This window comes from Myotis nattereri, assembly GCF_964212035.1.
Source record: "Myotis nattereri genome assembly, chromosome: 18".
Lineage (NCBI taxonomy): Eukaryota > Metazoa > Chordata > Mammalia > Chiroptera > Vespertilionidae > Myotis > Myotis nattereri.
The window spans coordinates 24,780,853-24,795,059 of NC_138093.1; the positions used below are offsets into that span (position 1 = coordinate 24,780,853).

Consider the following 14,207-nt stretch of genomic DNA (forward strand, 5'->3'; position numbering starts at 1 on the left):
CCTGGGGAAGTGGCATTTTTCACATTCCAAAGTGAAATGGAGATAAAACCAGTTTGTTTCTTATCCACTACAGTATGCTCCAATTTTTTGTTTAGGAATTAAAAGGAAGAGATTTTTTACTTCTTTCCATTATTTTCTATACATAACCTGTTTTGTGTTGCCTTATAGTAACGCCCAATTTGAGATATCTGTTTGTTTTAAGCATAGAGTATTTTGGTCATCGCCATTTTCTCTCTAATCTACTCAGAATAATTCTGACAGTTCTTAGGAACTATTGGTTTTAGAGTGACAAATGAAGGTGCCTGGGAAACATCTGCAGTAGTATCTCATGGAAATTTAACACTCTGGTGTATCTTTCATCTAGACATCTTTGAAAATATGTTTTAGGAGTCATACAGTCTTTAAAATGCTGAAGCAAGGAGAAAAATGCATGAAGTCTAGGTCCTCGAGAGAACACTTTCATGGCTTATTAGTGTTCTGGTTTCTCTTGTGTGAAAATAAAATGTGCACTATCACTTTCATTTTCAGCATTTGGCCCTGGCTGATTTCTCTTCTAAATAGTTTCCATCCCCATGAAGAGGATCTTTCAAGTACTAATGGTAAGAGCAACCTCAGCCTTGTGCTGTCGACATTGTTCTCCATCACTGATGGTGGGCTTAAGGACACAGAAAAGCAGATTTGTGTTTGATATTAAATTTAATATATTAGAAGTGACTTTGAACTCTATCCCGATTGAGTGGGTGGAAGTAGAGGTGATGTTCTTCCAGCAGCTTGTTTTCCTATTTAGCTGCATCTGAACAGGAGCCCAGAGAGTGCAGTACTTGCAAATCCTTCCCATCCATCCTCCTCATTCTTATAATTTAAAAAAAAAAAAAAACCCACAAAAAACTAATGTAAACAGCATTACTCTTTCAGAGTAATGCCTACTTACCATGAAACATTTCAGACATACAAATGTAAGAACACAGGTCACCTATGGTTCTCTCACACAGCGATACGGGATGTGTGTTTTCTACGGGCCTTTTTGTATGTGTGCATACACAGCCTGCATGTGTTTGGTGTCAAATTCAGCTTTGTACTTGCTTTTTAAGTTTAACATTATATTGTTAGCAAAAGCTTTGTCATTTAAACATTTTGAAACATGATTTTTACTGGCTGCATAATAGTCCATACTATGGATATGCCATAATCTATTTAATCATTGTCTATTTGCTTTAAAAATTTCCCCGTTATAAATAATTTTACACTGAACAATCGGTAGTTGACTTCTTTCTGATTATATTTCTTCCATTCGATCTATGCTCCTCAAACATTAATTTGCAAATGAATCTCCTGGGACCTTATTGAAAATGTAGTTTATGATTCAGTAGATTTGGGATAGTGCCCAAGATTCTACATTTCTTACGAGCTCCCAGATGATGTCAATTTTATTATTCAATATTTTGGGATTACTGCATCTGAGGCTGTGAAATTTTAAGACTGCTGAGGGGAAAAAAGGCATCATACTGCAACTCAGCACTGGGTATAAGTGAATGTTAGGGTAGTGCACAGGGCCCAAAGGCAACATGCAGGGCTTTGACAGGTAAGTTACTATAAAGAAGAGCAGGGCACTATGAATAGCCTATAGTTTCTCCAGAGACTTTGTTTTTCCACTTAGCAGTATTCTGCTAAACAACAGAATTTTAATTAAAATGTTTACAAATCTTGATTTCTACCCTTCTCTAGCTACACCACTTCCAGAGGAGTTTGAGTTACAAGGATTCTTGGCTTTGAGACCTTCTTTCAGGTGGGTGGCAGCTGGAGGAGGCGGAGTTCATTGCTAGTGGTTGCCGTATTAAAATTATCAGGAGTCGGGCTTGGTTATGGAAGCTCTTGATCTTTCTTAGCTTTTCCTAACGGCAACTGAGAGTCAAAGTTTTGATGTAAAATGGATTTGTATATGTTGTGCCTTTAATGCCTATGTAATACCAATACTAAGTGCTTAAAAAATATGGAGGAAAGGAAAGAGAATTGCTTCTTCCAAGTGATACTTATTTCCTTTTATACTTTCCTTGAAATCAGAGGGAAAGTCTCAAAATGGAAACCAACGGGTATTGCTTGACATATTTCATATTAAAATAAGAATAAAGCACTCTGTTTTCCCAGTCATTTTGTCTCTGTTCCTTCTCTTTCAGAGGAATAACTTCTTACTCCTTTTCAAGTCTAGCCCTTTCATCTGTGTCCTTGATCTCATCCTTTCCTACCTTCCCAAGAACCTTGTTCCATCTATCCATCTCTCTCTGCATTGTATTTTCAGTTATCTTATTTTTTAACAACCAATTGCTTCCTTTTGGCCTAGTAGCATTTAAGTATGCCCTATTCTTTCTAAAAAAAATAAAATTTGTGTCTTGGCCGGGTGGTTCAGTTGGTTAGAGCGCTGCCCCATGCACCAAAAGATTGCAGGTTCAATTCCTGGTCAGGGTACATGCCTAGGTTGTGGGTTTGTTCTTAGGTCAGGAAACGTATGAGAGGCAACTGAATCAATCAGTGGGTCCCTCTCGAATTGATGTCTGTCTCTCTCTTCCTCTCTAAAAATCAATAAACATATCCTTGGATGAGAATTAAAAAAAAAAAAAAAAGTAAAAATCACAACCTCAGCTTTCTCTTCATCATTAAACTTCTAAGAGTAGTGTGTACTAGTCTTGCTGACCTGCTTCACAGCCAATTATTTCTCAGCCTACTGCAACTGTAAACTCAGTGCTCTCTCTCCTAGTTAGCAAGTTGTATTGAGTTCTGTATAATTTTCATCCTATATAATTTTTTTTATCATTGAGTCTGTTGGTCCCCTTCCTTCATGAAACCTTCTTTCTCTTAGCTCTGGATCGTCGTTCTTCTCCTTCTACCCTTAAGAGGCTCAGTTGCATTCTTTCTTTTGTATTACATGCCTTGGAATATTGGTATTCTCAAGGGTTCTTCCCTTGCCCTTTCCTTCCCACTCTACATTCTTCCGGGTGATCAAATCCATCCTTTTGTCTTGAGCTTTTACCTCCAGGATACTAAGACCAAAATTTTCAGTTCTGACTTCTTGTAGAGTTTAGACTCATATTTCTAGCAATTTTAAACTTTGACATGACCAAAAATGAGCTAGTATTTTCCTGTTTGGTCAGTAAAATATGATCTTTCTAAATTTATCTGTATGCCTTTGTCCAACTACATAAACAGTTCTTATTTCTGTTAATCTTTCTCACCAAATCTTTGTAATTCTGTGTCCAAAATGCCTTTTAGATACAACTCCTCCCATTTATTTCCTCATAGTTCAGGCTTTTATCACCATTTACCTGGGGTAAGAAAGTTTCCTAATTACCTTCCCTACTTAGAGTCCCTCTCTTTCTATAGTTTATTTCTACCCTGTTTCCACATTGTATTTTTAAAGTGTAGACCTGATGATGCCCTTTACTCTAATATAGAAACAGTTCAGGTGGCTTGCTGTCCAAATGCTTAGTTGTTCAGCATATTTTCTGTCACTATGCAGTGTAAGTTTTCAGCCTTATTTTCCACTTACACCCTCCTCTCCACTAATACCTACCTATATATACTCTACACTCACTCTGTTATCTTCTTGAATAGCTCTGTGTTTTTATTCCTCCAAAACTTTTCATGCTATTCCTAGAACATTTCCTCTTCCTCTTCGTCCTTCCTTTACCAATCTGTAAGTGCTCTCTCATAACTAGTCACGCTCCAGCTCCGATACCAGCCATGTGAAACCTTTCAGAGCTTATCAGAAGGAACTAACTCTCCTTTTTCACTCTGCACTCTAATTCTTTCCGTAGTGTGTTTTCTGCTTTGCTTCATTGGATTTAAAATCTTTGGGAATATAAATTAAAACAAATGTAGTTAATTACATCAAATAGTTAACCTGTATGGAACAATCTGAAGCCATTTCAGTTAAGTAGATGCATTTGGTTGCCTGGGAAATATCTTTTATAACTTGCTTATATTAATTTTAGGAACTTGGACTTTTCCAAAGGCCACCAAGGTATTACAGGAGACAAAGAAGGTCAGCAACGACAAATACGGCAGCAGCGCTTGATCTCTATAGGCAAATGGATCGCGGATAACCAGCCAAGGTATTTCATCAAACACACATACACAGCCACCTATGTTTTAGTCTTTGGTATAATGCTACTGATTATATATAAACTCAGAAGACAAAATGATGGTAACATAACAAATTATAACCCTGGTGATCATTATACTCTTAAATCTCTCTTCTCCCCATTACCTACCTATTTGTAGAGGAATTGGCCTCACCCCCTGTTTATCATGAGCTTCTGCTCTAATTCATAAACATTTATGTAAATCTAAGTTGTACATTCACAGTTATGGTGTTTGGTATTGATTGACAGGGCCATGGTGATGAGTTTCAATCTGAACAGGCCAGGATGGAGCTACTGGCTTATTAAATACAAAGCACATAGGGTAGTTGGTGTAGTGGAGGGCACAGGTCTTAGAGTAAGATCCATTTAAATTCAGCTTCTAATTCTGCCACTTCCCCAGGTCTATGTCGTTGGGATCCTCTGCTTGATTATAACCTTTCCAAAGGCGGTCACTATTTCATAGTCATTTTGTATTGAGGTTCCTGTCATACTGTAGCATTTAAAGTGGTTGCATGTTTGAGTGAACTTACTACCTCTTAGCTTAGTTTTCACACCTATAAAATTAGAGTTATAAATAGCTACTTCAAGGGCCTAATCTAGTACCTATGTTTAAAACATGCTCAGTATTTTTAATTGCTGCAATTATTGGAGAACATTAAAAGGGCACGGATATGTGTTGTTGTGTTGAATATGATAATGAGAATCTGAGTCTCTACATAACTACTTTTTGTGTTACCTGAATCCACATTGTTATTTCCTGCTGTTTCCAAGTTTTTAGGGCTGGGAATCTTGACTGTTGGATCCATACACAATTCAGTTGTACTGTTTTTTAGGTTTGTGTTTTTCATATATGGATTTATTTTTACTTTTTTAGGCTGATTCAGTGTGAAAATGAGGTAGGGAAATTATTGTTTATCACAGAAATCCCAGAGTTAATACTGGAAGACCCCAGTGAAGCCAAAGAGAACCTTATTCTGCAAGAAGCATCCATAATAGAGTCACTGGCTGAGAACGGGAATCCAGGACTGAAATCGGTGCTGTCTACGGGCCGAAATCTAAGCAACAACTGTGACACGGGAGAGAAACCAGTGGTCACCTTCAAAGAGAACATTAAGCTACGAGAAGTGAACAGAGACCAAGGAAGAAGTTTTCCTCCCAAAGAGGTGAGAAGGGACTATAGCAAAGGAATAACTGTAACTAAGAATGATGGAAAGAAGGACAACAACAAGAGGAAAACAGAACCCAAGAAATGCACCTTAGAAAAGTTACAGGAAACAGGAAAGCAGAATGTGGCAGTGCAGGTAAGCTGTATTTGCACTATAAAGCAGGTAGAGGAAGGCTCACACAAAAGGCAAGATTTTTCATTTTGTTCCTAAAAGCCTTGAAAATTGGCTATTCTAGAAGCTTGAATGCATTCTTCAAATGCTTCATAGTAAGTCTTGTAAAGAGCTGTGGTAGGTGGTTACTTCATTGACCCTTGGGAATTATCATATGAGTGAAAGAGTCTTAACTTGTTTGACATGTTTATCAGTTTTGTTCAACTTACATTGTTTGAAATGACCAGTTGCAGAGTTGTCAGTTCGACAAAAACTTACATTTTCTTTTGAAAATATAATTGCCATTTGTTAATGCTGTAGTGAGAAATTGGGGGCCTTTGATAGATCCAATAGAACTAAAGGTAGAGTAAGGCTGGTATAGGTGGTGTTTTTTTTTAGAGTCACTGTACAAGATAAAAGATGAAGATGAAGCTCTTTTCCTTGACATTTATACCCGTCGCAGCCAGTAGCATTATTAGCACTTCATGTTACCCTGGCCATGGGAATTTGTAAAGCAAGAACCCAAGTCTCCTGCTGGGAAAAGAGAAACACTGCTCAGTTATTTGCATCTTTGGGGTGTATGTTTGTTTTAATACCTTTCCAAAGCGGTACAGATTACTTTATATAAAAGGAAAGGGGTCTTTGTACTGGTTTTATTAGTACCATTAATGTTTGAGTAAATGCCATTTGTTTTGTTAACATATTTTGGCAAATATATTCGTTGGTAGTAGGCATGAGGAACCTTACATTATTGGAGGCCTCTTGCAAATAAACTGCCTTCAATGTGTTTCTCTTGCAGGATTTTTGCCGGGGAGGGAAAGAGAGAAATAAGAATATAATAGTTCCATTTTAAGATTATTAGGGCGGGGGGAAGAAAAAACATGGTAGAAATTAAGAAAAGAAATAGAGAAAGACAGGTGCAGTCGAAAGGTAAGGGGAAACCCAAATGAACTATAAAACTGAGGTCTCAGTGCTTTAGGGATAGAGCCCAGCATTTCCTGCCTGCTCTGCCTCCATTCTCTATAACTGCTTCCCAGCACAGTTCAGTAGAAATAAAATCTCTTCCTGATCTCTCATCCCTCTTACATCTGCCTGTAGATGAGTAAAGAGAGCCTAGTAGCAGTCAGTGGATCACCACCCTCTGTACCTCATCCTAAGTTTTCTGTAAACGGTACCTGTTTTCCCGCCTTTTACTCATCATTTATTTATTTATTTATTTATTTAGTCTAAAGTTTTACATATGTCTCCTTTCCCCCCCCCCCGACTGACACCACCACCACCACCACCACCACCCCCACCCCCCCTTTTACTCATCTTGAGCAGTGCCTGGGGCATCCACCTCTTCTCCATGTGCAGGACTCAGGGCCTGTTCTTTAGAAAGTATCCTATCTATTCTGAAGGGTGGTAAGGTGCAAGGTGGAGGGTGAATGCCTCACCCTTAAGGCTGCCCAGATGAAATTAAACTGAAGACCAAAGTGGGTCATCATTAATTTGTAGTTTATGTAAGTTATTTAATGAATTAGAGTAATTCATAAAGGGCCCTGGAACCTGTAACAGGCAACTTAAGATCATAGGCAAGCTTTTAACCTGTTGGCATTGGGTGTCTCATTTGTAAAACAAAGGAGCTCTCATGTCCTTTCCATATTTAATATTTTTATGATTTTGTGAGGGCAAAGTAATTATATGAATAAAATGAAGGCATGTGTATCTTAATTGGCAGTTAAATCGCCTACTTTCATTTCCTCTTTGTAATTTAATCTTCAGCATATACTTTTTTTTTTTTTTGACGTAGTGGTGTTTTACGTGCTTTCCTAGAGTAGATGCTTCTTTCTGACACATTTGAGTTTCAGATTATTATAGTTTTGCTTCTGTTGGTCACAGGTAAAATCCCAGACAGAACTAAGAAAGACTCCAGTGTCTGAAGCCAGGAAAACACCTGTCACTCAAACCCCAAGTCAAGCAAGTAATTCCCAGTTCATCCCCATTCACCACCCTGGAGCCTTCCCGCCTCTTCCTAGCCGGCCAGGTAAATATGCTTTGTAACTTCTACTTAATACCTCTGTGTAGGAGTTTCTATTCATTCATTGAGTAATTCATACTCTATTGGAGTGACATTACTAACTATAGTGTTAAAGGTAGGAGGAAGGAAGGTAAAGTGGGAGACATCTGTAATACTATCAACAATAAATATATATATATATATTTATTTTTTTAAAAAGGTAGAAGGAAGTTATGTTTTCCCTAATGCTTATGAAATTATTTTGGAGCCATTTCTCTGGTAGTTTATATACAAGGGCAGGTTTGTTATGAAGGAATTCCTGTCACTAAACATGATGTTTAGAACACTCCACTTAAGTGGATAGAAGTAGCAGTCAGTAGTCTATGTTTAATTTTTGAAATGAAATTAAAGATTTTCATTTGATCAGTCTTGATGGTTGACCCCTATCTTTTAGAACTTATGAGAAGACCCCTTCCCCATCTTATCCCAACCCAAATGACTTACTTTTGCCTTTTTTTTTTTTTTTGCTAAGTTTCTTTAGAACTAAAGCTGTGTTCTTTTGTTTTAAAGGGTTCCCGCCCCCAGCATATGTTATTTCCCCTCCTGTGGCATTTCCTATGGGCTCAGGTTACACCTTCCCAGCTGGTGTTTCTGTCCCAGGAACCTTTCTTCAGCCTACAGCTCACTCTCCAGCAGGAAACCAGGTGCAAGCTGGGAAACAGTCCCACATTCCTTACAGCCAGCAACGGCCCTCTGGACCAGGGCCAATGAACCAGGGACCTCAACAACCACAGCCACCTTCCCAGCAACCCCTTACATCTCTACCAGCTCAGCCAACAGCACAGTCTACAAGCCAGTTGCAGGTTCAAGCTCTAGCTCAGCAACAACAATCCCCTACAAAAGCCGTGCCAGCTTTGGGGAAAAGCCCTCCTCACCACTCTGGGTTCCAGCAGGTAGGTGACATTGTACCGTCCAGCTGAAGTTCGTCAGTATTCAGTTATTTGGAAATGCTAGCTATGCTCTCATACACCCCTTAGACTTGTCATGATGATGAGAATATAAAAGTATTCTCTTTGCTGATTAGGAAAGTGTAAATGTTTTCCTTTCCACTTTTGTAAAAGATAGTAGGTCTTAACTACTATTCTTTGCTGCTACTACTTGTTAGTTTTATTGGAAAGTATTTTCTAGAAATAATTGTTTCCTGTGTGAACATAAACTATAGAAGGGAAGTAGAATCATAATCTTGATGAGATGTTAAGAAAGCTGTGACACCAACCTTAAATATTGCCCTCCACATAGCACTTGAAACTGGAGGGAGACAGACACACTCACTAAACCTCTTAAATGATTGAATTGAAAGAGCGACTATGAATTCAGTGTCCATAATCTGTACCTAGATGGCTTTCTGTGTATTGAAAAACCTGAATGGTAGAGGAAAGCGCTGCATTGCCGAGAGTGGTGTTGATTGTGAAACCAAGTGCATTCTGTGATTCCTGAGCACTGAGTGTCAGAAACATTGTGTTTCATCCTCATTCTGATGACAGGCTTCTCTTTTTCAGTATCAGCAGGCAGATGCCTCCAAACAGCTGTGGAATCCCCCTCAGGTTCAAGGCCCATTAGGGAAAATCATGCCTGTGAAACAGCCCTACTACCTTCAGACCCAAGATCCCATAAAACTGTTTGAGCCGTCATTGCAATCTCCTGTAATGCAGCAGCAGCCTCTGGAGAAAAAAATGAAGCCTTTTCCCATGGAGCCATATAACCACAATCACTCAGAAGTCAAGGTCCCAGAATTCTACTGGGACTCTTCCTACAGCATGGCTGATAACAGAGCTGTGATGGCTCAGCAAGCAAATATGGACCGCAGGGGCAAGCGGCCACCAGGAGTCTTCCGTCCAGAGCAGGATCCTGTGCCCAGGATGCCCTTTGAGGTGTGTGTCCTTTCCTGTCACAGGCACTTGAGGGAGAGGTCTTGGGCTGCAAATATTTTGAATTTCCCAGTAGCTGTTTCTAAAGGTCACTGATGCATAAGTGTCACAGAATGCTACTGGGCAGTGGGCACAGCACCTGGTCTCTTCACAGTTGCACAGTATGTTGGATTTGAGGAGCTGAAGGGTCCTGTTATTGAGTTTAAACTTGACAGTCTGGCAAAAATGTCATGTGCGGGACTCTAACCCGCATGTTAGAGAATTCGGAGACAGCTCCCTGCGTTGGGCTGAATCATCTAAGTTTAAAAATAGTTCACTGCACATTTAAACGAAGTGCTTTCTGAGAGAAATAGTCAGCCAGTTATCTTTAATAGTGGAGTTCCCCTTCCTTGCCCTTCCTATTCCTGAGACACAGGGATGTGTTTGTAAGTTGGTCATTAGCACAAGGTAAGTTAGTCACTTTGCTCCTTTACAGTTTGACTCATGAGCCACTTTTACCTTTTACTTTCTGCTCCATCACTATTTGCTTCTTTGTATTGTCTTGATCTTTGTCGCCCACTCTGTGTCAGTTTGCTTTTGTGTTTCAGAGCCCTTTCCTTTGCATAATCCTGCTTCACGATTAATGACTTCATCCCCCAGTCATGGCTCTGCTCCTTTGTGCTTTAGTCATCCCTATGGCCTCTCACTGTGCTCCTTTCTGTCACTAGGACCCCAAGGGCTCCCCTCTGCTTCCTCCGGACCTGTTAAAGAGTCTGGCTGCCTTGGAGGAAGAGGAAGAGCTGATTTTTTCTAACCCTCCTGATCTTTACCCAGCTCTGCTGGGGCCTCTCGCCTCTCTCCCTGGAAGAAGCCTCTTTGTATGTATTTAACCTAAGTCTTGCTCTAACCCCAGCTGCTTTTCTGAGATTTTAGAATAGGTGATTTCTTCTTTTGGGGGGCTTTTCTTTTTTACAGAATTGTAAAGTTTATTTCCCAACGGCCCAAACTGGCCTTCAAATGGTAGTAGAACATAGCAAAATGTTTCTGACGGCCTGGTTCCCAAGACCTTACATTCGTGACTTTGTTAGGACCATCCTGAGGGCTGGGCGCACACAGGTTGTGATGCTGGAAATTTAACTTACTTCTCAAGTGGCACTTCCATCTGGACCCAGGAATGTTCAGTGTCATTAATCTTATTTAGAATAGTGAGATTTTTTTCTCATGAACTCAAAATAGGAAATGAAATATGTTCTAGACAGTTTACTGATGCTTTTGAATGCTATGTGGCTCTTTTCTGTTTGGTTAACTAAGAGCCGTGATCAGAGCCCAGAATTGTATAAACAGAATGCTAAAAAGAAGCGTCAGAGTGCCATAAATGAGTGACTACAGCAATAAATAACTACAATGACATAAAGTGTAAGACTTCATTAGTTGTATCTTTTTAAAAAATCTTCTAGATCCTAGTCTGCATTTCAGAGGATATCATGCTGTACCTATGCCAGTGTTTACATTTACCAAGACGGGGAAGTAAAAGAAAGATGTGTGCTATGGTTGTTTTTTCTGTCCTGCACCCCATCTTAATAAAACGTGGAACAGTTCTGAGATTTACTTTCTTCCCCATGGACATTGGGCAAGAAAACGTAAAATTAAAATACGTTGATTTTTGTACTAGGAGAAATAAAAGCTTAATGGCACTGGTGACAAGCTGCCGTCCCTGGCACTTGAAGTTCCCTTAAGAATTTGGCTTGGTGAGTGGCCATAGAAAGCTCCCATTCTACCCCCCCTTCCCCCCAAGTTAGAAATAAAATCTCCTGAAAACTGAAGTAGTGGTGCCCTGACTGCGCCTAGAGGTGTGGAAACCCCAGTTGCTGGCCTGCTGTCGCTACATGTCGCCTTGCTGCTTTTCACGGGTGGCTGGAGGGTTTGTGGGAGTGTCTTCCTCTCTGTCTACCTGCTTCCTGATCCCTTGTTCCTATTGCACTTGCCCCTTCCGTAGGAAATGAAGCTCATGGAACAGTTGGGGAGGGCATATTAGTGTTTATTTGTTACATGTTTTTAAAGAAAAACCTTGACTATAACCCTTTCTGTACTTAACATTGTTAATGATATCATGTGTATGAAAGTGACTTGTGTGCAGTGGGTGGTTAATAAATGCATGTTGATCAACTATTCAATGACAGCAAGCATCAGAGATTTAGCTTTTTTCCCACAATAACTTTCTTGTAGCTTGACTTTAGCAACTATGTATTTCAGTACAGGGTGGGGTAAAAGTAGGTTTACAGTTGTTTGTATGGAAAATAATACAATAATTAATAATAATACAAGAATAAACTCTGTGTTTAGCACACTCACTGCTGTAAACCTACTTTAGTCAACTGTTGATAAAGCTGTGTAAGGACCATGTTCACAAAACCTGTTGTCAAATGGATTTGAAAGGCTTTTTTTTCTTCAGTCGTTAATGTCCGTGTTTTTAAAAACTTGGGGAGAAAACAGTGCCAGATCCGTTTAGCATCTTGAGAGTCTTCCAGGGTCACTGGTCTCTGCCAGGATTTCTGCTGGGTTAGAGGGCCTGATCGAGGAGGAGAGTCTGTAACTCCCTGTGGCCACTGGCACTGAGCTGACGTCGTGGCCTTAACAGATTTGCACTCACATCTTATGAGCCTCATGCTGTACACTACGGTGGATACAAATGCGCTTACAGTACATTGGGCTCTATAGTGTCTTAAAATTAATATTAAGGAAATGCAAGGCATAGTCTAACTACCATTTTTTTTCCGGGACTGTGAAGAAATCCTTATTGGAGAAGCCCTCTGAGCTCATGTCCCATTCATCCTCTTTCCTGTCCCTCACTGGATTCTCTCTCAACCAGGTGAGTAAACAGTGAAGAATCCCTCTTTGCACTGTCATTGTGGGCTCCCGTGTTCCTTCCTGTCCTATTTCAGTATGTCTGCTTTTCTCTTTCATATATTGGCACCTTTTGGATTCTTTATTTTATCCCCTCTCTCTCTGATTGGGTACACTAGAGACTTGTATGTTACAGGTTTGAATCCTTTGACTTCTCAATATTGAAATCCTTAGGGCTCTGTTTCGCCTAATACGTTATTCATACTTTTTAACGTCGGTGGTTTACATAGATAGAGCAAAAGTGTGAGGGAAAGCAAAGGGAAATTAACAGGAAAGCTAAAAGAAACAAATAAAAGCCTTCAAAAGTTTGCCGTAAGAAAAGCTTAAGGTGTCCCAATCATCTGTGAACCTGAACGTGGCATTTTCTAAATACTTTTCCTTCCTTGACGTGCATCTGTAACTTGACTGTCATTTCTTTCAGGAAAGATACCCAAATAACAGTGTGTTCAATGAGGTGTATGGGAAAAACCTGACAACCAGCTCCAAAGCAGAACTCAGTCCCGCAATGGCCCCCCAGGAAACATCCCTGTACTCCCTGTTTGAAGGGACTCCGTGGTCCCCATCACTTCCTGCCAGTTCAGGTATTAACTAGTCTTCAAGGAAAGGTAGACCTTGCATTGCCAGTAAACTCAAATTGATTAAGAGTTAGAATGATTTTGTCATTGTAAATATATTGTGTTGATTTTTTTTTTCTAAGTAACTCCTGAAAGAAAATAGAGAAAAAGTCTGATGAGTTAGTTTACATAACAAATGCCATTAAAAAAACCTTTTCAGCCCCTCCAGTGTAGCTCAGTGGTTGAGCATTAGAGGTGAAGGTTCAATTCCCAATCAAGGCACATGCCCAGGTTGTGGGCTCAGTTCCCAGTATGGGGCGCGCGCGCGCGCGTGTGTGTGTGTGTGTGTGTGTGTGTGTGTGTGTGTGTGTGTATTTCTTTAAGGCTTTTTCATATCCTAAAGGATGTCAGCTGTTTTTTAGTTTTCTTTGCAGACATTCTTTGCAGGAAAACTAATTTTTAAAATAGAGGGTTTTTTTAATGCCCATTTTATAAATGGAGTCTGATTTAATAGTAAGTCTTAAAGTTAGACAATTATATTTCTCATATAGAAGACCAATGGGTACTTATGTGAAACAGGTGTTTTGCATTAGTGAGTGCACTTGACAGAATCGTCTCCTGCTTTGTTTCATTCTGTTTTGGGCAAAGAATGTGCCTCGTTATTTATGTTCAGAGCAACAGATTCCTACATCTAGCAGAGTCCTTTTGGGGGCCCTTATTTTGTCTTTCCTCCAAAACCCTCTAATTACTTTTAGTAGAATTTAAGTGACCAGATCTACAGGAAACTTTAGTTCTTGGCAAGTTTGTGAAACAGCTTATCTATTGAATGTCCTCTTTTGCTATTATTTAATAGATCATTCAACACCAGCCAGCCAATCTCCTCATTCCTCTAACCCAAGCAGCCTGCCAAGCTCCCCTCCAACACACAACCATAATTCTGTTCCATTCTCCAATTTTGGACCCATTGGGGCTCCAGATAACAGGGAGAGGAGAGCTGCAGATCGGTGGAAAACTGATAAGCCAGGTGAGACCCAAACTTTACAAAAGTAGAATAACTTTACTCTGTCTTTCCCTGGTTTGGGGCTTTTGGCAGTGATAAAACATATTCTTGAATTCCAATCTCTTTTCATCCCTTAGCCATGGGTGGGTTTGGCATTGATTATCTCTCAGCAACATCATCCTCTGAGAGCAGCTGGCAGCAGACCAGCACTCCAAGCGGCACCTGGACAGGCCACGGCCCCTCTGTGGAGGATTCCTCTGCTGTCCTCATGGAGAGCCTGAAGGTGAGTGGATTTCAGGAATAAGAACCACAAGCAGTGTTGCTGGTTTCATTCATATAAATAGCTAGGGCCGAAACCGGTTTGGCTCAGTGGATAGAGCGTCGGCCTGCG

General features: G+C 40.0%; 1 protein-coding gene across 7 annotated transcripts in view; it reads left to right on the forward strand.

Moving 5' to 3' along the window:
• SMG7 (SMG7 nonsense mediated mRNA decay factor) overlaps positions 1–14,207 on the forward strand; it is a gene marked incomplete at its 5' end in the record, with an annotated part of 56,049 nt that overhangs the window by 38,771 nt on the left and 3,071 nt on the right. For 2 of the 7 annotated variants that reach the window (XM_081112751.1, XM_081112754.1), the window contains 12 exons: positions 529–599; positions 1,726–1,786; positions 3,987–4,106; positions 5,011–5,437; positions 7,334–7,478; positions 8,022–8,404; positions 9,011–9,382; positions 10,087–10,236; positions 12,147–12,227; positions 12,684–12,843; positions 13,670–13,840; positions 13,954–14,099. In XM_081112751.1, coding sequence (XP_080968877.1) covers positions 529–599; positions 1,726–1,786; positions 3,987–4,106; positions 5,011–5,437; positions 7,334–7,478; positions 8,022–8,404; positions 9,011–9,382; positions 10,087–10,236; positions 12,147–12,227; positions 12,684–12,843; positions 13,670–13,840; positions 13,954–14,099 — 2,287 coding nt within the window. The remainder of the gene's footprint in view (positions 1–528; positions 600–1,725; positions 1,787–3,986; positions 4,107–5,010; positions 5,438–7,333; positions 7,479–8,021; positions 8,405–9,010; positions 9,383–10,086; positions 10,237–12,146; positions 12,228–12,683; positions 12,844–13,669; positions 13,841–13,953; positions 14,100–14,207) is intronic. The other 5 variants (XM_081112752.1, XM_081112755.1, XM_081112753.1 and 2 more) reach the window with 3 other exon arrangements.